Below are 25,000 nucleotides of genomic sequence, written 5' to 3' on the forward strand. Positions count from 1 at the left end.
ATTCCTTGACGTGGGTTGTAGAGTCCTTTTTTTCCTTAAGCTTAGTATCATCAGGGATGGTAGCTTTGCTTGAGGCTTTTTAGAAAGAAATATATTTATGTATATATAAATATATTTGTGTATGTACATATATATCCACATGTGCGTATATGTGTGTGTGTATTCATATATATAAACACAATTTTTAAAATAAATTTTTTATATATACTATGAAGTATCAGTTAAGTAGAATTGTTCAAGGAATGGGATGTACTTAGTAACTGAGGGTCATTTCTGTTCAAATCAGAGCAGCTGATAAATTCTTGACTTGGCTTACTGACAGGTTCATCTTTAAGAGGGTAGAAGATGAGATGAGGGTCTTACTATTTTGCCCTTAATTCTAGCCAGCAAAGGAGAGCTCCTGCAAGTGTGACAGTGATAGAAACTTTGGGAAATAATGACCATGTCATTTACAATTCAGAAAGGGAACTTATGATTGTTATTAGACGTGACCATAGGCTTTAGTGGAAAAAAAAATAGGGACATGGGTCTTTGGCTAGAGACTTTGAAAGAAAGTATCTTTTTTTTTTCCCAAAAGTTAGGAGACTCTGAAAAGTAAAATTCTGACAATATGATTGAAAATAATCCCAATGAGGGAAAAGTTGGAGAAAGTTATGTAAAGTAATCTTTTGTGCTACAGAAAATTTGCTCAGCTTTAGAAAGGAGTTGGCCAAAAGATTGACTTAAGGATATAAATCCAACTGCAAATAGAATGGTACGAACCCATAAGAATAATGTCAGAATTCCCTGAGATTTGCCAAAAATACTAAAGACAAATTAAAATCCTTTTTTGTTATATTTGGAACAAGAACAACAGGGAAGAGATTGGTCAGAGGAGATGGTGTAATATTAACAGATGACAAAAAGAAGACAAAACTGCTTATCTTCTCTTGTTCTGTGTTCCCTAGTTAGGAGAACATACTCTCAACTTGAAAGCGGGAGGGAAAAAAAAAACATCTTAAAGGTGGAATTGAAGCCCAAGATTTTTTGGATGGTTTAGGAGATAAGAAAAGAGTACTAGGTAGCTTTAAATGAATTGAGAATGTCTGGCCAGATAAATTACATTCCAGGGTACTGAAATAACTTGTACGTGTTGTCACAGAACCCCCATTAGTAGTCTGGAGAAATAATTGTGAGCGGGAGAGGTGTCAAAGAAATAGAAATAGACAAATATTGTCAACATTGATGAAAAGGTGGATACTAGAAACTTAGTGGCTTAGCATTGTGTTGCTTCCTGGCAAAAGTCTAGATCAGATTATTAAATCGGATTGAAATCTTTGTGAACAGTTAGAAAACAAAAAGGTGTAGTGGATTCACTGAGAAGAAATCACATACAACTGATCTAATTTCCTTTTATTTTAAGTTTACTAGACTGGTTTATCTTGATTTTAGCAAGGTATTTGACAGAGTCTCTTGTGATACCTCTGGGCAAGATGAAGAAAGTGGAGTGAATGATAGTACTATTAGGTGGATTTGCACTATTTTAACATGTGAATTTAAAACAGCTCTGATTGATTAAATTAATCAGGCTTTCAGCCTTGAAAAGGGAAGTCTGTAGTTGGACACAGGGTTTGTTTTTTCATGTTTGATGTTTTAATCAGTGATGCAGATGAAGACATGAAAGTAAGTCATTTGTTGCAGATTTTCAAATATCACTAGCCTCAGAGGAGAAGCTAATGTGATAGATAACAGAATCAAGACTCAAAGTGATCTTGACAGTCTGGAATGATGAAATGAAACCAATCAGATGAAAATTTACAGAGATAAATCTAGCATCTTTCATTTATGCTTAACACATCAATTGAACAAATAGAGGATGGAAGCCACCTAGAGTGACAGCAGTTCCCATGAGAAAGATGCTTGGTTCTTTTTATTCTTTTGGTATCAATAAGCAGTGGGATGTGCAACCTCTGGTCACTTTAAAGTAGTGTAGTGTTTAAATCATGGAGGATGGCATTCCCACTGTACTCTGGTTTGGTCGGATCTTGTATGAGTTATGTTGTTGTTTTGATGTGGCAACATTTTCAAAAGACAATAACGGACAAGAATATGTTCAGAAGATTTTAACCAAGATGGTGAGAGTTCTGAAAACCATATCGTATGAGGAAAGACTTGAGAATATTTAGCCTGAAGAAGTGACTACTTATGTAGGGCATAATTGTCCTTTGGTATTTAAATGATTGTTCTGTGGAAGAGGAATTACATTTATTTTGTATAACTCTGAAAGGCAGAATTAGAGCTAGAGGATGGAAGTTACTGGGAGTTTTATGCCTCTGGAAGCAGAGGCCTTGGATATCTTTCCTTTTGTGTCTGTTAATCTAATCTTTCTTTGAGGATCTTGTAGAACCTTAGGGGGATTATTATAAATATTGATGCTTATGATACTGTATCTAGGGTGTAGATATAAAAGATTAGGCGGACTCTCTTAAGCCAAACATTTAACCTAGAATTTTAAAGAAATGCTAAGTAAATCTTCCGAATGGTGTTTTTTTTTGTTTGTTTGTTTTTGGTGAGGCAATTGGAGTTGAGTGACTTGCCCAGAGGCCCATAGCTAGTGAGTATTATATGTTTGAGGCCAGATTTGAACTCAGGTCCTCCTGACTCCGCAGCTGGTGCTCTATCCGCTGCGCCACTTAGCTGCCCTAAGTAAATCTTTATTAATATTCCCCCCAAAGTTTATGCCTTCTAAAAAGTGTTTGCCTTTTTTTTTTTTTAAGAGATGGCTCTTTGAATTAAGGGAAGAAGCAAGGGGTAGCTTCAGAAATTAATATCATGTAAAAACAAAAGATGTTAGTGATAAGATTTTAATTTTTTACACTCTTAATATTTTGGTTTTTTCCTCCAGTTATGAAAACAACTTTTAACATTCATTTTTTAAAATTTTGAGGCCTAAATTCTCTTCCTCACCTCTGCCCTCCTCTGATATGGTAAACAGTTTGACATAGATAATACATGTGCAGTCATGCAAAACATGAAAATAAGATTTTTGAAAAGTAAAATGCATATAAGAAGGTCCAACTAAAGTGAGGCTTTTAGCATACGTTGGTTAAAGATAGACTTGCAAATAATTTGAAGCAATTGGATGATGTAGTGGATAGAGCCCTGTGCCAGAGTTCAGATCTGTCTTGGACACATCTTAGCTAGGTGACCATGGGCAAACCATTTAACCTCTGTCTACTTCAGCTTCCTCAACTGTAAAATGAAGATAATAATAGGACCTACCTCCCAGGGTGGTTGTGAGGATTAGATAAGATAATATTTGTAAAGTGCTTTACAGTGCCTGAAACATAGTGGGTGCTTAGTAAATGCTTATTCCCTTCCCCTTCCCTCAATTTAGGTAGACTCAGATTTCTTAGAGTTCTGTTATTGCCCTGAATATCACAGTGATTCTATTTCTGCTCACTAGTGCTGCCTTTTCCTTTTCTTAGTTGGTTTCCAACTCCTCCAATTTCTCCCCATTTATTACTAAACTAAAAGATTAAGACCTATTGACTAGTCAGCAAATTAACAAGCATTTATTAAGTGTCTACTATGTATCACAAATTGTGCTAGGTGTTGGGGAAACATAAAAATGAGCTGTCAAAATTTCTGGAAAAGAGAGCTTTTTTTAAAAAAAAATCCCATCTTTTCTCATATCTCTTGGCTTATTACAATTTATAATTTGTTTGCCCTGTGAAGGCAGATGTCTTTGTTTTACCTGCCTTGTCTTGTCTAGTTGAATACTATGTGTGGTGAACTGTTAGTCAAGAGTATTAATTGGTTATGGTCTCTGTTTCAATAATAGGATTATTAGATAGGCTACTCTTCTCAGAGAGAAAAGAGAATTTTTATTTTTAATGCTAACTAGTCTGTTAGGAAAAGGCCAGATCTCATACACTAAGAACATTCAGGCTGAAAGGAGCCTTAGATTGTATGCTGCACGAAGCAATTAGGTGACAACGTCAATAGAGTATTGGACTTGGATTCAGGAATACCTGAACTGAAATCTTCCCTCAGATATTGAGGGAAGTGACCTCTGAGCAAGTCAGTTAACCTCTCAGCCTCGGTTTCCTCATCTATAAAATGGGGATTATAATATCACCTACTTCCCAGGGTTATTGAGTCAAAATGAGATAACACATGTAATGAACTTCATAAACCTTAAAAAAAAAGATTATATGCTCCACAATGGGAGCCACCATATGCAAACACTTAAGGCAATCACCAAGGCTGGAGGAAAATCCAGCCTTGTAGATAGACAGAGGAGGATAGACAGAATTAGAATATTTGATCCAAACTAACATTTACCAAAGGCAAGGCTGGATTGGAACTAGGACCTCTTAGGAGTCCTGGGCTCCAAGGGGTTAAAACAGAAGTGAGGAAGCTGGCGGCGAGAAACAAGGTTTTTGAATGCACAGGATCAAGAGGCCAGCTGCTGGGAGTGTTCCCATTCTGCCTCCTCAAAGCTTTGGACTTTTATGGTGGTATTTCCAATCTTTGCTTTGTACTGATGTACTGATGTTGATATAAGCCAGCCTCAGCATGTTCTCTCCAGACTCAACCGTGCCATCAGGCCAAAGACCCAAGCATACCCATCGATTTTAGAGTGAGGACACTTGGGCCTAAATGGAATGGAGTTTGTTTGCCTTATTGTCGCACATCTAGTTAGTAGCAGGGCCATGGCTAGAATCTACATTTTCTGATTTCCAATCTAGGACTCTTTTCAATATTCTGTGGTGTTTATCTCTATTTTTCTTAATAAAATATTGTTTTATTAGGGAACGTTCTTGGGTGAACTAGTAATTGCTATGATACATAGTTGATACCTTAGAAGTCATCTAGTTTCTTCTTCCACCTAGGGCAGGAATCTAACCTTGCACACCCATGACAGAATTGCTGACATATTCTAAACTTCTTCCATGTGCTTATGGGAAGAGTGAGTGAAGTTTAGAGGGTTCTATTTTGATCAAGTGCTGAACACAGCACATCTGGGATTTCCATATAAAATCCATGTGTTGAAAGGGTGCAGTCAAACTGTATATTAGCAATTGCAGACATCAAGTGAATCATTAAAGTCTGGGTTTTATTGCCTTTGGCTTGCTTTCAAAAAATGCTGGCATCTTTTAAGACACTGTCTTGAGTGCCATGCTTTTTGCAACATCACTTTTTAGAATGTTGTTTGGAAGAAGTGGCCATTGTAAGTGTCTCTGGATTCCTAGGTCAGATGATCACAGCTAACTTAGGTCTCTGAAGAAATAAAGTTCTCTGAGAAACAGGAATATTTCTTAATTTAAATCTTGCAAAGATAATTCAGCAACTATACTTAGATTTCCTAAGTAAGCTCTCTGTTCCTTCATTGCAAGTTGCTTCTTAATAACAGCTCATTATTTCTTTTTTGACTCTTGGGGACCAGTAATTCATCCTATACTGGGAGTGCAAAAAGTGTACCCGAAAGAATATAGGGCAGGAGACCTGGATTAGCGTCTCCATCTTGTCACTAACTCACTGTGTATTCCTGGAAGGATGACTTGATTTCTTTGAGAATGTGACAGCTACTTAAGAAGCACCAAGAATGGGAAGTAACATTTTGACTACTTTTTTCTTCAATTTCCTATTTTTTGTTTTGGGAAGCATTATGGAGGAGGACAATAGTGCTTGCACTACCGAGCTCACAGGTTTGCTGTCAGGTTCAAATTAGATAATGCATGTAAAGCACCTCTTAATTGTAAGGTGTTACATCAATGTCATTTGCTACTATTATGGTTGAAGGTGGTGAACATTGGTCCTCAAAAGCCATGTTATTGAACACCAGCTCTGGCATGTCTAGAAATTTAGAAAGATGAGTGCAGGCCAAGCAGTGGATTGTTTGTCTGGTATTTGAGTGCCAGTCTCATATCAAGGAGAATCAGTGGCAGATATATTGGCCACCAAGTGATGGAATTTTTTGGCCACAGCAATTCATAAATCTACTTATTAAGAATATGGAGGGGTTGTGTGTGATCTCTATCAGTGGAGGAAATTTCCTCACTGATGAAATCTCACAGCTCTTTTAATGTATAGAGAAAAATATTAAGGCAGAAATGTATACCCTATGTAGACCCTACATTTGTGGAACTGCCCTACTTAAAATCAAGGTGCTTGGGATATTTTTCTAGAAAGTTGAACGTGTTTTAGTTTGAGATTGGGAAGGGGTATTAACAGAGTTAGTACTGATAAAGTAGGGGCATCTTTGAAATCCAGAAGAGCTAGATGCAAGTCTTGACTACAATACATATTTATCTATGTGACAACTAAGCAAAGTACTTGACCTTTTAGTGCCCCAGGCATCTCTCTGAAATTAAAAGCCCAGAAGAGTTGATTTGCATTGGTGGAAGGACCTTCATGGAGGATGGATGAATAGACTTCATCTATGGTTTGAACATCCCAGTCTCCATCTGGTCCTTCCAACTTCCCTTCTTCTTCTTGCTTTACTTATGAAATCAATAAAGTATAATATATTTTGTGTAATTCATATTACTATGAAAAATCACTTTCTTTCAGGATTGAGTATTTTGCCAAACTATACAGCCAAAAACTTGGCATCAAGACCGATGTTCTTTTGAAGACCTTATGGGGAGATTATTACCTAAATACAAAATTAAAGAAAATTATGAAAGCTGACCAGGTAAATACATTAAAATGAAGAGGCACTTTGTAGTGGGGCTCACTATTGATGTATTAAAGAAAAATAAATCTTTGAGGTTTTCTACCAAGAGATACAAGTAGTAGCTGATATTTAATGCTCTTCATTATTCAGTGTAGTATGGAAATTATGACCTTAATAAATTTTTCAACACATGAGCACAAATACCAGTAATATTCTCTTCATGTAGATTCATTTATGCCATTTCACAAATTTCTCTGGATTTCAGAGATGAAGTTGTGATGTTGAACATTGAAGAAAATTATGTCTGTATTCAAACAGTCACTGAAAATGTGGCATATAACATTTTGATATTTAGCTACATTCTTTTCCTTTGAATATCTTATATCATTTAATAGCTGTGATAGACTTAATTCATCTTTCATTTATGCTGCTCATGTCATGAAAGTTTTTTACTCTTCAAAGTTGGTTAACATTTATAAGCTTTCTTAGTGTGCTTAGATAAGAATTTTTGTTGGCCTTTTAAGTTTCCATGGCATAACAACTCATTTCCTCATAGTTTGGAATGAAGAGATTCAGGTTCAAGTTAAATTTCTTGTGTGACTTCCCCTTCTGTTTTTCTGCATCTCTGTAAAGTTAGAAGCTTGGACTTTATCTCTTCTAGATCTAAAAAACCGTATTGTTAAGGTCATTTAGCTACACAAGAGCTCTGGGGAAATAACGGTGAACCACACATTTTATATGTCAGAGGTTGTATATTTGTCATTTACCATACATGTCTCAGCAATCTGGGGCCACTTAGTGAAGTGGCAAACATTCTTTGGCATTTCATTGGTCCCTTTGGGACTCTGTGTTGTAATGCAGTAGAGTATTTGCTATTCATAATGACGGCCCTGAGCTATAAAGAAAATTGTAAGTTATGTTTAGTGTACTCTGTGTAAGTAGGAAGTGGGTATGACATTGTAGAAAGAGTTCCATATGAAGGGGCTACTCGAACAGAATTAAAACTGAAACCACCTTGGCTCCTTTACTAGGGTGGATAATGCCTCTATTGAGCTTTGTGGCAAAAGCAATGGAAGTAGCCATAGAAATTAATGTTGGTTGAATTGAATTGAAATGGAAGCATTAATGGTGGAGCAGCTGCGACAGCAGGGCTTCCCTTTTTTATTGTTAAGTATTATTTGTGTTCCTGTTTGGCACTATTGGTATGGATAATTGAAATTTGGCTCTGAGTACTGAACTACAGGTTATGCCAAACTGAAAATTAAGTTGAGTAAATATTTGCAAACTGATGAGACATATAGTTGATAAAGAATCGAGTGTGAAATTGAATCATGTTAAGACATCTGTCGAATGTTCAAGATCTTGAGAGACAGTCTGGTAGAGACCAGAGAGCACAAAAAATCAGAACACATGGGTGGGAATTCCAACTCTAGCATTTGCTAGATTGGTGATAATGACCAAGTCAGTTCCTCTCTTTACACCTCTGTTTCACCTGTAAAATGGGGGTTGATATCCTTTCCACATTATTGGGACTGTTTGTGTGGAAAACCTTTGTAAAACATGAACGTGCTATATAAATGTGAGTTGTTATTATTCCAACCATACGTATATTCTTTCTTACAGACAAAAGGAAAGAAACCTTTATTTGTACAGTTAGTCCTGGAAAATATATGGAGTCTCTATGATGCAGTCCTGAAAAAGTAAGATTATTATACTGTGTTTGCTATTCTGATCAATTCTATTTAAGTATTATGCTAGTCTTAGGAAGTTATCATGCTTTAAGAATAGTGTGGTTGACAAGGAAAGGGAATAGAAGTTTTCAACAGATTTGATTGCAGTTGGTGAACCAAACATTACTGTTGATATTAAGCCCGAGTAAAATCATGGCTAATAGGTGTAATTAGCCAAGATCATACATGGTGATATGGTGGCGGGATGATGCTAATAGCCATGTTTTATTAACAAGAAAGATAAGACTTGGGGTCAATTTCTGTGGAGAAAAATTGACATCCATGCCCATTATAAGATTAATTTGATAAAATTTACCTGCAACAAGTAGAAATTGAAGTTAATTTTATTGTTATAATTCCATTTATAAGATTGGGAACCAATGGCTAATTAAATTTTACTTCTCTTTCAGCGTGTATAGAAATATAATCTTGTGTTTTTGTTTTCTTGAACAATTATAGGGACAAAGAAAAAATTGATAAAATAGTAAGCTCATTGGGATTAAAAATTGGAGCCCGAGAGGCACGTCATTCTGACCCTAAAGTTCAAATCAATGCCATTTGCAGCCAGTGGCTTCCAATATCAAATAGTGTTCTTGGTATCCTTTTTGAAATTCCCTCCTATTGATGAGCCATGAAGACTTTTGAAAATAAGTCTCTCCATGCTGAAGTTTTTTACGATAATGTAATGAGCTTTTTGTAAGGCCTTGCCTATGATATTTATTTTTCCCTGTAGGGATTCCTTTTTTCCCATAACTCCTCTTCAAACTAAATCTAACATGTGTAGGGAGGAAGGTGACCCAGATTTATCATAGGTGACCTACATTTGTCATATTTATTATCTATAGTTTAACAAAATGCATTTTTCCCCCGTGGGTATCACTGGTTAATTTGAGAATGGTTTCTGCTGGGAATTTGGTTCCATTTGAATATCACTGTATCTTCAACTGATCACTGTTTCCTTTCATAATGACCTTTGTTCACTTGTCTATTCTTAACTGAGCTAGTTAATTAAATACATTTAGAGTTTTCCTTTTCCTGGGACACTTTAATTGTTCACACTCTGTATGGGCCTGGAAAACTATATACATTTGAATATTTGTAAATCGAGTCATCTTAATTGAAGTTATGAAGATGGACGTTTCAAGGAAGTCTTAAAATGTTTTTCAAGTAAAATGAAAAGTGAAATGTTTTAAAATGTGAATAATAATGCCCTTAATTTTTTTAAGTTCATATTCTTTTGTATGAGAAAAGTTCATATTCTTTAAATGAGAAGCATAGTTACATAGTAGCTGGCCTCAAGGTCAAGGTCATGGAGACTTTGCCCTCAAGTTCTGCCTCTGACTCCTAGCCAGGCTAAGTCACCAGAAGCCACTTTACCCCTCAACACCGCAGACAACTCTCTAAGACTAGACGCTGCAGAATAGGTGCCCATTTACATTGGTTTTTCATGAATTCCCAATATTTATTGAAATCACAGGTCCAGTCTGGATAAAAAAATTTTTTTTAAAATTATTTTACAGTTTTGTTTAAATTAAATTTATCCTCAACCCTCTTCATTCTTACAGCAGTAGATCTATGTTTGAGAATTTTGCTCTTTCTGGGAATTTTCTAGTACATATCTCCCAGAAATTTCTAGCTGTAAGTATCTATATAGTTGTCGCTAGAGCCCTTATAATAGGATGAAGCCCTCTAATAATTGCTAGTATTTATTTTTGCACTAAAGTACTAAAAACAAAGCTTTTTATTTGTTATTCAGGGATTTCTTGCAATATCTTTATACTATATGAAGTGTAAGTACTCATTTGTACCTTGGGCAAACATTATACAAATCTGTAAATTTCATTTACAATTTCTTTGTCAGGCAGATGGGGATATTGCTCTGTCACACCTGCCACGTTGGACTGTGGTGAAGATCCAGTGTATTCAATGTGCTTTACTAACCTTTCATTTACCCATAATCTGTCCATGATTATCATCTTGGTCTATATCATTTGATAATGACACCTTGGGAGCAAGGTCTAGCCCATAGGCTTTGAATCCTTAACAAAAGGTTTTAGACATGGTATGTCAGAAACTCCCTAGTCCTCTTGACATCCCAGCTGAGCGGGTGGAGAGGCTGCTGTGCCCTGGAGCAAGGACCTTTGATTCTCTTCCTCCGGAAACCCAGGAACTAAAGACAGGTAAGTTAAACATGAACAAGTTAACGTAGAAATGATTAAAGCCCATTCTGATGCTACAGACAAAGTATTTGGTGTTCTGGTCACTAAGACATTGTATAATTTCAGCTTTGGATCCAGCCTTGATGGTGATGGTTTTTAAGTTGAATTCAACATGTATTTGAGCGTTGAAACTTTAGGATTGGGACTGTTGCATTTACTTCTTTGTCTCTCCAGCACCTACCACTGTGCCTGGTACATCATGAGAACTCACTACATGATTATTGATTGATTGTGGTTGAGCCAATGATATTCATTCCAGTCCAGTGGTTTTGTCAGTTCTGGTTTTGAATGGGTCTTCTCTCTTTAAGAGTAAAGACAAATAACACAGCTGTATCAATGGATGTTTAATATGTTTATAACTTAAAATATGATCTGCTGTCACTAAAATAATGTTAAAACTGCTCTTAAGAAACATGTATATATGGCAGCATTTAACCATAACCTATGATGAGCCAAGGTTCCAAAAACAGGTATTTACGCATGCTGAGTGAGTTCTCAAGGAAATTGGTTTAGATCACTCTTGAGAAGAGAACTTTATCAGAAAATTGATTCTCACTTTGGTTTAAAAATGTAAGTGCACTTTGCCAGGAAGGAGTTCTGTAGTGTGTTCAGTGGCAGTTTCCTCAAAACCCCATTTAAACTCCAGTACTCCTTTCCTTCCTACAGACAGTGTTGCTTTGCTATAATATGAAGTTAGATGATGTTCTTACAGTTTCTAAGTGAAATCCACTGGGCTCTTTTTTTGTGGTGGGGCTTGTTAGGGTCTAGTCTAGTATCATGGAAAGTAAATTCTCAAATTGTGCAAATGTGGGGAATCATTTTTGATAGGGCACAAAGAAAGCTGACTCTTCTCGTTGCCATCCTAAACTGGAGTGCTAGCAGGAAAAACACTATTAATAAAAAACACAGGACACAAATTATTTATAGGCAGCCTGTAATTTTTGAGTATATATTTGATGACTGATTACATATTGCTATATATGATTGATTACATATTTGAATAACATATATAGGAATTACTATGCCATCTCCAGCTTGGGAGCTTCTACTTCTGGGCTATTAGAACCCTCCCTCTCATGTTGGTATGGAAATTCTTCAGTTACTGAAGCCTCTTCCAACACTAGCCCTTTCTGCCATTGGCTTCAGAGCAGCTAGGGAAATTGGTTCTGGAACATTAAAAGAGTAATTTTTGAAACTGCTTCAAGAGAGTTTGTTGGTATTTCCTTATTAACAATATTCTGCCATCGTTATATCTCTTAGCATCCCTTGGATATGGAATTGTAGCATGGAAGTCATAGGATCATAGTTCTGGAGCGTGAAGGGATGTGTGAGGCCACTTAGGCTTCAAATACGGTGGTTTGGATTACTTAAGAAGTAATTTGCTAAGTTTACAGGTTTTCCCTTATCCGTGCCGTATGGATACTTGTTAGCTCTTCTCACAGAATGTGTCCCTTCTCTGGCTAGGATGACCTACCTTCTCCTGATTTATTTCAATTATTTCTTCTACATCTTGGGGGGAAAGGAGTTCTTACTCTGGGGCCTGTAGTCCAACCGTTCACTACAAATAACAGGCATAGAAGTCAATCATTATAGGTTACGTTGATTTTTTTTTTCCTGAGTGAAGAAGGGAAGCATTTTTGTTCTCTGAAAAAACAGTCTTACAAGTGGAATTTAAAAAATAGTTTTTAAGATCGTGGCTTGGTTTGACCTCTAAATGCTGTTTTATTCTAAACTTCCCTTCTTCTAAAGTTTTTCTTACAGTAGATGAAGAAAAAAGGTGACTTTTGTTTCTTATTTATTTAGCTTTTATGAAATGTGGAAGTGAAGACACAGCTCCAGTGATCATCTTTGTTTCCAAAATGTTTGCAGTTGATGCAAAGACTTTACCTTGTAACAAACCGAGGTAAGGCTCAAGGAGAAACTGGAGATTTCTCCTAGTGGGGGTTAGTAGCAGATAGGTATATGTGTACTGGAGATTTTTCCTGGCAGAGTTAGTAGAAGGTAAGTATGTGTGTACCGGAGGTGGGGAATGGGGTTTTAACTTTTCCAGACAAGCCCATAATTTATGACCACCAGGAATAAATTAAGGTTCACTCTCAATGGCAGTTCACTCCTTTGCTTGTAGCATATTCCCTTTGTAGTTGTGCCATGTATATGATACTATATTAATTAGCAGTTTCTACTGACATGCTGCTGTTTGCGTGTGTCTAGTTATTTTGCGTATGCTTTTTGCTTCCCTAATCATCTGTACTTATGGAATCCAAAGCTGGAACAATGTTCTTGTGTGCCCTGTATAAGCTTATACAGTTGTTCTTCCCTGCATTTAAAAAGATATCTCCTGTGTGCTTCTTTCTACTGGAGGTTTTGAGTTGTCAGTCTAGACATATGACTTGATTTTTCGTAGAGTAGCTACATACCACAGAGAACGGAATTTTCTCTCATTAAAAACAAGTGCATTTATCATGTTACCAGGATCCAAGATCTATGCTTTCTTCACTACTCCATGCTCTCATTGATTAGAGCAGCCTTAAAGTAATTCAGTAACTTAATCTGAGGCCCCTCTCTTCTCCACTGTCCACACCTTTAGGATGGAAAACAAAATCAGACCCAAATATAGCAACAAAAATTGTGACCAGTTGCAACAAAGGTGCTTATTGGATCTTTTAGCTGAAGTTATCTTTTCCTATGTCTAGGAGGAGTAAAATTTGTTCCAGGCTGGCAGTTGACTAGACTAAATTGGGATCAGCCCTAGTCAGGATCAAGACAGCCAAATGTTGTGTCTGTTTAGAGTACTGATATAACTATTGATTATGTAATTTTTGGGGGGCTATTAAAATTCACTAATTTCATTTTTAAAGACTGAAACTAGTTTATAAGACTCTTGTTCAGGCATGTAAACACTGTTTTATAATTGCACAGTCACATTGAAAGTGAAGGAATACTTAAGTTTTCTTCTCGTGACTGGCATTTTATCATTTTAATTAGAATAGTATAATTTTTCAAACTATATTAGGCAGCAGCTACTGAAAATTTCAACATTGTGATACAGTCAGACTAGGCCTTTGATCCCAGTGAGCCCCTTGAACATGTGAAGTGGAGTTTTAAATGGGTTTGACTTCTCTTGCAAATGATCCCTTCCTATCTGTGCTGTTGTGAATATTTTGACAGGTCTTTGGTGTGCAATGAAAGTAGATGCTGTGCGACATTTTGGAGAGAATTTGTTTCCTCTCACCAAATGAAGTTTTTTTATATTAACTTGTCAGTTTTAGAAAGATCTTGAAGCTAGTTCAGAGCCTCTTGGTTTAAATTTGTATAAAGTTATTATAGCATTTAATATTTAAAAACTTAAAGTTTTTAAAAATATGGAACTTTGTGAATGAAGGTCTATACTCAGACTTTGGCATAGATTTTACATTGGATCATTGATATGTATAGTTACACTACAAGAGATTATAACATTGGTGTACCACTCTTTATTGACTGATACCTGTGGACTTTTATATGGTAAAGAACATTTCATATTCTTTATTTTTTAAAAAGAATGTCTTGTAGTTCAGTGAAAGAAGACTGGATTTGGAGTCAGAAGACTTGGCCCAGCAACTTTACTATGTAACCTAGGGCAAGTCATTTAGCTAACCCATTTGTTAAATAAAGCAATTAGTCCAGATGATTTTGGCATCCTCCTGCTTGGGTGATTGCAGACTGGCTGAAAAGGCAGTGGGATGTGTGGAAATAGTACCAGACTTTAAGTTAGAAACCTGGAGTTTAAATATCCCCCTTACAAGCTGTGTGGTCTCGGACGAGTTCATTTCACCTCTGTCTCACTTCAAAATAATGACAAAACAACAACAATAATAACAGCAATAACAATAATAATAGCTAGCATTTACACAGTGCTTTAAGGTTTGCAAAGTACTTGTCAAATATTATCTCATTTATCCTCACAACAATCCTGAAAGGTAGGTATTGTTATTATCCTCATTTTACAGATGTGGAAACTGAGGCAGACACATTAAGTGTTTTGCCCAGGGTTAGTGTCTGAGACTGGATTTGAACCCACGTCTTCATAACTCTAGGCCTAGCAGTCTGTGCTCTGTGCCACCTAGTTGCCTCTAAAAGAAGGGTAGAATCATAGAATACTAGAGCAACCAGGGATCTTTAGCACTCCTGTAGCCCTATTCCTTCATTTTAAAAATAAGGAAATGAAGGTACACACTGTAACATGACTTATCCAAGATCAAAAGGGTAAGGGAAGCGGTAGTCAGGATTTGAAGCCAGGTATCCTGACTTCTATCCACTCTACTGTAGATAACATTGTCACTCCCTACCTCAGATGATTCTACTGAGACTCAAATCAATGAGTATTTGTGAAAAGTTCTTTGTAACTATAGAGTTGCTAGGATCCATAAGTTCTCTTGTTCCTTTTTCTTTTCTTTCTCCTGTACTGCTGACATCTAACTTGTATGCCTCAGCATAACTGAGGAAGGTAGCCCAATTTGCCTAAAATCACAAAAAGGTGTAAATGACCAACATCAGATACTTTTCATAAGAGCAGATTTTGATAATAGAAAAAAGTGACACAAAATGGGATGTGGGGCCATCTCAAAGAGGAAGGAAAGGAGGCTTCAGATGCTAGTGATCATTTTTACATGCTTTATAATTTGCCTTAGCCTACCTCATGGTATGTTGGAGCTGGAAGAAATCTTTGAGATCATATAGTCCAACCCTGTTGTTTTATAGGGGAAGGAACTGAGAGAATCTGGATAGAGAGCTAAGCTTAGAGTCAGAAGATCTGAGTTCAAATGTGGCCTTAGATATTTACTAGCTTTATGACCCTGAGCAAGTCACTTAACCTCTATCTGCCTCCATTTCCTCACTGTAAAATGGGGATAATAGTAGAATCTCTCCCCTCTACCCCCGAACTCCCCAGGGTTGTTGTGAGGATCAAATGAGATAATATTTGTAAAGCATTTAGCACAGGGCAGACCTGGGACTAGAGTTGTACTCTCATGAATCCCTGGCTAATGCTTTATCAATTGTAATTATCAGGAACTTAGCATGATATGTATGCCCTATGTCCTATTGTTTTCCCTATTCATTATTGGAATATTTTGCTTAAAAAGCACAACACAGTAGACTGTTTGTATAGCTGCCGACTCTCAAATCTTTGAGAATTGGGGGACCCTGGTACAGTTATTGTGCTGGTCATTCATTATCCACAATTTTGATTCCTTTAGGTAGATGCCTGATGACAAGTTTGGAAGGTATGGCAGCCAGTCATTGGCTGCTCTTGGGCATCTGCCCCTCAGGGAATGCTGCCATCATAAGGCTGTGTGGTATCCTGCCTCCTTTTTTTGAATTTTGTTGGATCTATGAATATTCCATTGAACAGTGCAGATTACAAATCATTCATGCCTTCTTATCCAATATTATTATTTTCCTTGTCTTTCTATAAATCTTCTCTGAAGAGTCCAACCAGTGTATTGAGTGTTGTAGCACTGTGTGACTGTCTGTCTGTTATCTCTTAAACTGCTGCTGCATGACCAGCTTACCATCTTCTAGGCCAGTCACCTCTGGTAAAATCCCACACCCTAAAATCCATAGCTTCCCATTATCTTTTTGGGTATTCTGCAGTCCTGGAATTAGGTTGTTTCACAAATGTGTTGTTCCATGACAGCATTCCTGGGAACTTACTGTCAAAAAGATGGACTTTTGCAGCAGTGAGCAACTTAGTATCGTTGAACCATTTCTCAAGAGTGATTCAGCCTGACCAATTCCTACTCAGTTCTGACCCCGGTTCATTGTCCCTCCACAGTGATCATTCAAGATATGTGGAGCACTGGATTAGAGTCATTGGACCTGAGATTATTTCCTTCCTCTACTACTTGTACTTGTGGGACTTTGGATAAGTCTCTTCACCTACCTGGAATTCTTTCCTTATCTATAAAATGAGGGAGTTGTACTTGATGACATCCAAGGTACCTTCCAGCTGTAAACCTGTGAGCATATATACATACTTAAGTAATTGATGGACTAGTTTAATGGCCAGCTGTCTAGCTGCATACTTAATCTGGGGAGTAGTCTTCTGCCTGCCCACTTTTTGGTACAGACTTGTGATTTCATTGGTTTAGGTAAGGAATTCCTTTGATTGTTGGGGACACTGAGACATTAAGTGAATTGCCTGTGGTCTGACAACCAGTATATTTCAAAGGTAGTAAAGGTCTTTCTAACTCTTGAGTGCCAGCTTTCTAGCTGCCTCTCACATCCTGACTATGTACTACTGAATCACTGTGTGACCTTGGGCAAGTAATTTTACCTCCTCTGGAACTACTTTTCCTCTCAAGTTAAAAAAAGAGATTAGACTGGATTATTTCTAAACTCCATCCCATCTTTTAGTTAGAGATCCCATCTCAGTGTTAGATCTTTGTTGGTATTCTTGCAATATCTGTCATGATATTACTCCTCTTAAGTAGAAATTTCATACCTGAACACTATATGTGTATTTGTGTGTGTATACATACATGCATGCATACATACATGCATACACACAACACATACATATTTAGTTATACATGTGTATGTGTACATATATGTCTGTATGTATGTGTGTATACACATATAAATGTGTGTACACACATATATTTAAACAGGTAACAATTGGTTGAAAAGGTAAAAGTTGGAAAATATATTAGGCTACATGTACTTGACCATTCATTTTTGGCTCCTGTTTTAAGGCCTCTAGAGTTAAAATGAGCACAAGCATGATAGGCCTATAGATAGGAAACATGATTAAAGTTACACAGATTAAAATGTAGCCCCATAGCCAGTTATTTGAAGATCCAAGACTGATGGGCATTAAGAATCCCTTTATATTTATATAACCCTTTGTGGTTTTAAAAGCCTTTTCACATATAACCTCTTATTTCATCTCTACAACCGTATGGAAAAGACTGGTAGGGATCATTATAGTCATTATTTAAATTGAGGGAATGGAAGCTCAGGGAATTTTTTATTTGATCCCAGGTCTTTTGGTGCCAAGTTCAGCCTATCCTGACTCCCAAATTTTGGGCTCCTTTTCCTCCCCACACTATGCCATCATTGCTTTAGCAAAAGTAGTGAATGTGCAGTTTCACCTGCCATGGAGTGGCTGGTTCTGGGCAACTTTGGATGGGCCTGATAAATGCTGATAGCCAGAAAAAGGGAACACAGACTTTATACTGAGGAGTAAGTCAGTCAATGAGTAGAGCCTTTTCTGAGAACATGCTTTGGTAAGGGAGATGAGGAAAAAAGGAGGGCAAGTCTTGGACCCACATAGAGCCTTTGACAGCTACCCTGCCGAGGCCACGTCTGGATCTTATCCTCTCATTACTCTGTCCTGTGTGCTCTAGGTAATTGGTTTAATTTCAAGGCTGCTCTGGTCTGTGAATTTTTTCACAGTCTATTCATTATTATACAGCAGGGTCAGTCTGTAATAGTGGAGAGGCTGCTGGACTTGTCAGAATCAGCCCTCCCTGGATTGGAGTCCTGCCTTTGGCAATTAATAACTCTGTGACCACGGGCAGTCCATTCCATTTTTCTGATTACCGCCTACCTCCCAGCATTGTTGTGAAGATCAAATAGGGGAATGGATGGGAAATGCTTTACAAGCTTTAAAGAGCTGTATAAATGTTAGTTATTATGACCTCTGCTTTGGTCTGCCTATCAATAAGAAGGAAGCTTATGAATGGATTTTCTTTATGAATGGATCACATGTTTGTAGAGTTCTTTAGGAATTGTGAACAACCAACCTGGGTCATAAAGAAATTTACATATTCTGCCTCTCTTTTTTGTTACTATTTAGTGTAATTTTTCTTTAATGAGAGTTTGTAGAAATGGTACAGATTTGCTGGAGCCCCATGCTCATGTTCTCCCAAACTTAAGAGCTTTAGGGTAGTTTTAGTATCAAAGAGAGGAGATGGCCTTGATAATTGTTGTGGGGAGAAGACTTGAAGTTTCTTGAGTAATATTTTTGAACAGTAGACTGATCATATAGATTTTGAAAGCAGAAGTAGCTAGCTATAAGTCAGCTCAATGCTTCAAAAGAAGAGGAGATAAAATGGGGATCAAGGATAAATAGATGGTGCTTACCTGCTTCTTTAAACAAAATTATTCTCGTTGTACTGGTGGGACTTGAAAATTCCCCACGGAATTTTGTGCACTGGAAAAAAAAAAGACCCTGGAATTAGTTCCAGGCTGATTCACCATTAATCAAAAACTATTGTGACTTAAAAAAGCAAACAAACTAAAAAAACCCCAAACATCTTAATTACAACATCTGACTCCTCTTCATCTAAAAGCACACTAAGAGTTTACCCTTTCTTCTCCCTCTCCCCCACACTAAGACAACATGAAGTAGTTACTCTGCAAATTCAGTCCAAATAGATTTCAGGATTATTTAGGTTAAAGTATCATAAATTGAGTTATAAGGGACCATAAAAGTACCCCCTTCCCTTACAAATGAGAGATTTGAGGTCCAAGGTGACACAGGGAAATGGCAGAGCCGTGATTCAAATTCAAGGCTTCTGACTCTAAATTTAGTGCTCTTCCTGCTGTACCATTGCACATTTTGAATATAAGTGCATTCCAGGGGAAAAAAAAAGTTTATTTGACCTGAATTTTCTGAGTAATTGCTTCAATTCTTTATATTGTGGGAGCAGATATTAATTTATTTTCTGATCAGAACGAAATATACCAGAATCAATGAGAAAATGAGGTATTTGTAATGCTTTTCCCTATAGCACTGTATAAATGCTAATTACTAGTATTATTAAGCCAGTTTTCCTTCTAATAAAATTACGTGCCATTTATTTTTGACCATATCATATATATATATCTTTATTTGCTCTTTGCATGTATTATCAAATCTCTTATTCCCTCCCATATTCCAGCTTGGTGTGCCTGGTTGTGGCTCTCTACCGGGAGGCTCAAGCCCTCTCATATGGTTTCAGAGTAATTCTAGAGTCAGGCAGTAATTGGGCAGATAATTTGTTCAATTAAACTTAGTTCTTACTCTTTATTGGGCTATGGCTGTCACCCAAATCTGTTGCCTAGATCTTGCTCCCTCTTTGCCAAGGTGCTTTGGCATGGGTTCCTGACTTTCTTTTCTGGTACCCAGATACTTTGTGACCCAGTCTATTTACCTGATTTTAGTTTTCTCACTCGAATTAAATCATAGGCTCATTCTTAGCTCTTTCCTGTTAATATGTGCTCTTCCAGACTGCACCCAACTTAAAGCCCAGAAAAAACATATGTATATTTTTTCCAAACAAACCAGAAGGTATATAAAGATTTCACCTTATCTTTCTTAGTGGTTTATAATTTCCAAGATTTACTTTTCTTTAGGTAATTGACCAAAAATTTCATTGTTAATTGGGAAAAGGTGATTTTATAATAACTGAATTGACATTTGCTTGGCTGTGACCTGCCTTTCACATGTTCATTACCGTTTACAGGACTTCCTAAAGATACCTTTGTATACTTGAAATAAAGGTGTTCCTTGGTTCTGCACAATTCATAGATAACAAATAATTCATCAGCAATTAGTTCTTTGATTCTGTTTCCTTCAAACTGGAGTAATACTTTCCTCCTTATTCTTTTTTATTTTATAATGCAACTTGCAATATCCTATCAAACTGAAATTTTTTATTCTGCCTGTTTTTCAGCCTTGTCTTTTTTTTTTCTTTTGTCATCAGATATTTCTGTTTTTACGTTCACCTTGTTTTGAGGAAAGATTGTCTACTCTTAGTAGTGATATTTTTGGAGAATGCTTACATTTGATCACATGCTTTGGACATAATATTCTCTATGATGTCTCTGCATTCTTGTGGTGGGGTCTATATGTGCAGAATTTCTGGTATTTTGTAGTTAAAACAGTTAAGATTGCAGGCTTATTGATGATACTAATAACCCCATTAATTTTACTTTTCCCCTTCGTTTCTGACTTTAATGGAAATGGAATACTTTAACAATGGAAATAATATTCTTATTTTGTTCAGATCACTCAGATATATCAGGGCAAGGGGGAAGGAAGGGATGATTTGCTCTCTTTTTGTCTGTTATTTAGTAAATTTGAGTAGAAAACTCCCTAAAGTGTTGAAACGGAGATCTTTTAAATTAGATTAGGACCCAACTTTCCAGTCCACAACTAAAATACAAAAACTAGATGACCTCTCTTGTATTTTCAGTTAGTGACCCAGATTAGTGTGTCTGTCTAACTGCAGTTTTGTGGAGATTTGACTTTCATGCTGTTTATTGAACACAACACTTTACTTTCAACTCTGAGTACTTTCACTGGCTGTCCGTCATGTAGGGAATGCTCTTCCTCCTTGACTCTGCCTCTTGGATTCCCTGGCTTCCCTGGCTTCCTTCAAGTCCCAGCTAAAATCCCACCTTCTACAGGAAACTTTTCCCAATCTTCCTAATTCTAGTGCCTTCCCTTTGTTGATTATCTGCAGTATGTGCTTCTATAGCTTGTTTGTACATAGTTGTTTTCATGTTGTCTCCTCCAGTAAACTATTAACTTCTTGAGAGTAGGGACTGTCTTTACCTTTCTTTGTATCCTCAGTGCTTAGCACACTGCCTGGCACATAGTAGTTGCTTTATAAATTTTTATTGGATTGACTTTCCATAACTATAGCCATCTAGAATAGAGAAATGAACTTGACAGCAAGATAAAGACCTTGTGGGAACCTTGATAAAGTAGTTATTCCATAGCCCATGTATTTATACCACAAGAGAGAGGCATGGAGTCACTAACCTCTGGTCTTTACCCAGATTATTGTGTGTACAATAAGGGAGCATATTCAGATTGGAGTCCATATTGACATCAGTCAGAGATGACAAATGACAGAGAAAACAGAAGACTGAGAAAATTGAACAAGATGTCCCTAAAAGTCTCAGTGCAGTTTTTAGCTATTTGACTTCTTGGGCTTTAGTAACTTAAAACTGCACCAAGAGTTTTGGGACCCCTGTGTAAATAGTCTCAGTGGTTGGGGCCTTGTGCTGCTAGGGAGTCCAGCTTCGCATCTGAATAGGCATTGGTGTCATCCCACTGTTTCAGCATGTCTCTAACATTACCCTAAGTCATTAATATAAGGTTTGTCTGTGTTAAGTTTGTACTGTTGGACAAGTGACCAAGTCAGGACCCCATAAAACATTGAAGTTAGTGCCGCCATAGAACTAGCGGCCAAGCAAGTAGACTAAAATCAGGGAGACCCAGTGTCTGTGGGATAGGGCAGAGGGGGAAGAGAGGGTCTGATGCCAGTGCCAAGAGCAGACTGGAAGAATTGAAGGCAAAACTATAGACACATTGCCCATCAGTGCATTCAGCAATCCTAGAAACTTTCCTGGGGTTGAGGCATCCAGGAAGAAGGGAGGTACCCTCAGGAAAGAAAGGCCACTGGGTCACTTGCTTCCCCACCCTCAGGTGTCCATTCCCTTTGTACTTACACTCTGGTAATTATGTTAGTGGGAGATTATGTTTATCTATGTCTATATCAGTGTTGACATAGACATAGATATGTGCAAGTGTATATATGTTTGTGTATGTATGTGTGTGTGTGTATATATGTATAGATATGTGTTTAGTATATATGTGTGTTATGTATCGGTTGCTGAGGAGTATAGCAATCTATATCTAAATAGACTTATTTAATTTTAATGAATATTCCTGAATCCATATGTGTGTATGCATATTCATATGCATACACACACATATATATGCTTTGCTTCATGTAAGGCAGAGCTGCTCCCCTGGCCCCAAGTTCATTCCTTTACATAGCCGACCCTCTCCCTGATTCTCTCTTCTTTCTTCCCTCCTTCTTGTAACTGGTAGCATTAAATAGGATGGATTAGACAGTACTTTGAGTTCTCTAGAGGAGAGGAGATAGATAAAAGAAACATCTTTTCCATTCTTAGGACTTGCTATGAATATACTAAGCATATCTCTCTGTCTCTCTCTCTTTCTCTCTCCATCTATATGTATATGAATACACATATATGTATTTATACACATGTATACAAGTACATATTCATACATATATTTATGATTTATAGGATGCTTTTATATATATTCTCTCATTTGAGCTCACAACCCACATGTACAGGCATGGACAGTCACAGAATTGGCACGTGTCAAAATGTTGCAGTCTATATGGCTGGTTGGAGAGAGTACCCTTATTCATGAGAACACAGGACCATAGAAGTAGAGTATTATCCCATTTTACTAATGGGAAAAATGAAGCTTGGGGAAATCAGTTGTCCAGGTTACAGCCTCAGAACTTGAGCCCTATTCTTCTGACTCCAATGCCTGTGGTCTTTGCACTATCTACACCATGACTGCATCTGAGAGAGGTATAGTCCAATCAGGGCTGGTTTCCCTTGAGCATTCTGCCTCTTTGACAGCAACCATTGCTTTGGGAGACTGTGGTTGATGCGTAGTAACTGAAAACAACTAGCTATAAAGTGAAAGTGAGGGTGGCAAACAGATGGAATTCTTTGGCAGAGACGCTGGAATTTGGCAGTAACAAGGTCACAGTTTCAGAAATGTCTCTAGGATTGATAGCCAGGTTTCCTAGGGACTTAAGGAGGAAGAAAGACAGGGAAGCAACAGTAAGCACCTGATAGGTCTCTTTTTTAAAAATACACAAACAATTTATTATTTATTTTTAGTATCTATTCATTTAAAATTTTGAATTCTGGATTGTGTCTCCCTTCCTCCAGTCCCTCCCCCCCATTAAGAAGGCAAGTAATATGATATCAATTATATGTGTTAATTCATATAAAACGTTTTCATATTAGCCATGTTGCAAAAAAAATGCAAGAAAAATAAAGTGAAAAAATTATGTTTCAATCTACACTCACACTTTATCAGTTTTCTCTCTGAAGATTGATAGCATTTTTTATCATGAGTCCTTTGGAATTATCTTGGATCATTGTATTGATCAGAGTAGCTAAGTCTTTCACAGTTGATCATTACAACATTTCTTTTACTATGTACAATGTTTTCGTGGTTCTGCTCATTTCACCTAATATCAGTTCATATACGTTTTCCCAGGTTTTTTTTTTTTTTAAACATCCTGTTTGTCATTTCTTAAAGCACGGTAGTATTTCATCACTATCATATGCCACTACTTGTTCAGCCATTCCCCAATTGATAGTTACCCCCTCAATTTCCAATTCTTTGCTACCACAAAAAGAGCTACTGATAAATATTTTTGTATGTATAGGTCCTTTTCTTTTTTCCTTTGGTCACTTTGGGATACAGACCTAGTAGTGGTATTTGTGGGTCTGCAGTTTTATAGCCCTTTGGGCATAGTTCCAAACTGTTCTCTAGAATGGTTGGACCAGTTCACAATTCCACCAACAGGGCATTAGTTTCCCAATTTTTCCATATCCCCTCCAACATTTGTCATTTTTCTTTTCTGTCTTGTTAGCCAATCTGATAAGTGTGATATGGTATCTTAGAATTGTAATTTGTATTTCTCTAATCAGTAGTGATTTAGAGCATTTTTTTTTATGTGACTATAGATAGCTTTGACTTTTTTCTTCTGAAAACTGACTGTTCATATTGTTTGTGGTAGGTCACTTCCTCAAGAAATTTGGAAGTTGAAGCAGGAAAGGAATAGGATAATAAATGGAAGGACCACAGCAGAGTTGAGTGCTTTCTTTTTTCAAGACAAGAGAAATAATATTTATGATACTTTTTTTTAAAAGAATGGATACTTAAAGAGGTTTCCTTCACTTATACATACACGTGGCTCATGAAAAATGCTTCCCTTCCAGAGGCAACATGGTATAGTAGAAAGAGTGCTGGGCTTGAAATCAGGAGAAACCTGGGTTTGAAGCAAGCCTTCAACACTTAATAGCTGTATGGCCGTGAACAAATCTCTTAAGTTCTTTGATCCTTAGTTTTGCCATCTGTAAAATGGGACTAATAATTCATGTAGCTCCTGCCCTCAGTGTTTTCCTATTAGAATCAGCTGAAAGTATGTTTGAAACCTTACAACATTATATGTGTCAGCTTTCATTATTATACCAGAAAAATGAGAAGTTTCTGTACTAATGATCACAATCTTTTAAAAATAAACAGATAATTCTAAACCTAAAACATTCTTTGGAGGAAAATAATTTTTTCTAGTCATTGTTTTTTGTTGTTCTTTTTCCTCACATGGGCCAGCAGATACTCAGAGGTCCTGTCTTACTTTCTGAGTGATTTATGGCTCCAAGATTTGCTTGATTTAAGGTATTTAGATGATACCTGTGTTAACTTAAGTGATCGTAGATTTAGTTGTTAATTGAGAAACCAAAGTGAGTATATTTAATTTTATGGTTTTAATTGAATAAAATTT

The 25,000-nt window shown here is 36.9% G+C and overlaps 1 protein-coding gene across 2 annotated transcripts in view; it reads left to right on the forward strand.

Moving 5' to 3' along the window:
* Positions 1-25,000, forward strand: part of EFL1 (elongation factor like GTPase 1) — a 207,480-nt gene that overhangs the window by 35,330 nt on the left and 147,150 nt on the right. For both annotated transcript variants that reach the window (XM_027852151.1, XM_027852152.1), the window contains exons 8-12: positions 6,559-6,682; positions 8,288-8,364; positions 8,854-8,990; positions 10,452-10,574; positions 12,417-12,516. In XM_027852151.1, coding sequence (XP_027707952.1) covers positions 6,559-6,682; positions 8,288-8,364; positions 8,854-8,990; positions 10,452-10,574; positions 12,417-12,516 — 561 coding nt within the window. The remainder of the gene's footprint in view (positions 1-6,558; positions 6,683-8,287; positions 8,365-8,853; positions 8,991-10,451; positions 10,575-12,416; positions 12,517-25,000) is intronic.

The sequence above is a fragment of the Vombatus ursinus genome, unplaced genomic scaffold (assembly GCF_900497805.2).
Source record: "Vombatus ursinus unplaced genomic scaffold, bare-nosed wombat genome assembly UNPS02009205.1, whole genome shotgun sequence".
In the NCBI taxonomy this organism is placed as follows: domain Eukaryota; kingdom Metazoa; phylum Chordata; class Mammalia; order Diprotodontia; family Vombatidae; genus Vombatus; species Vombatus ursinus.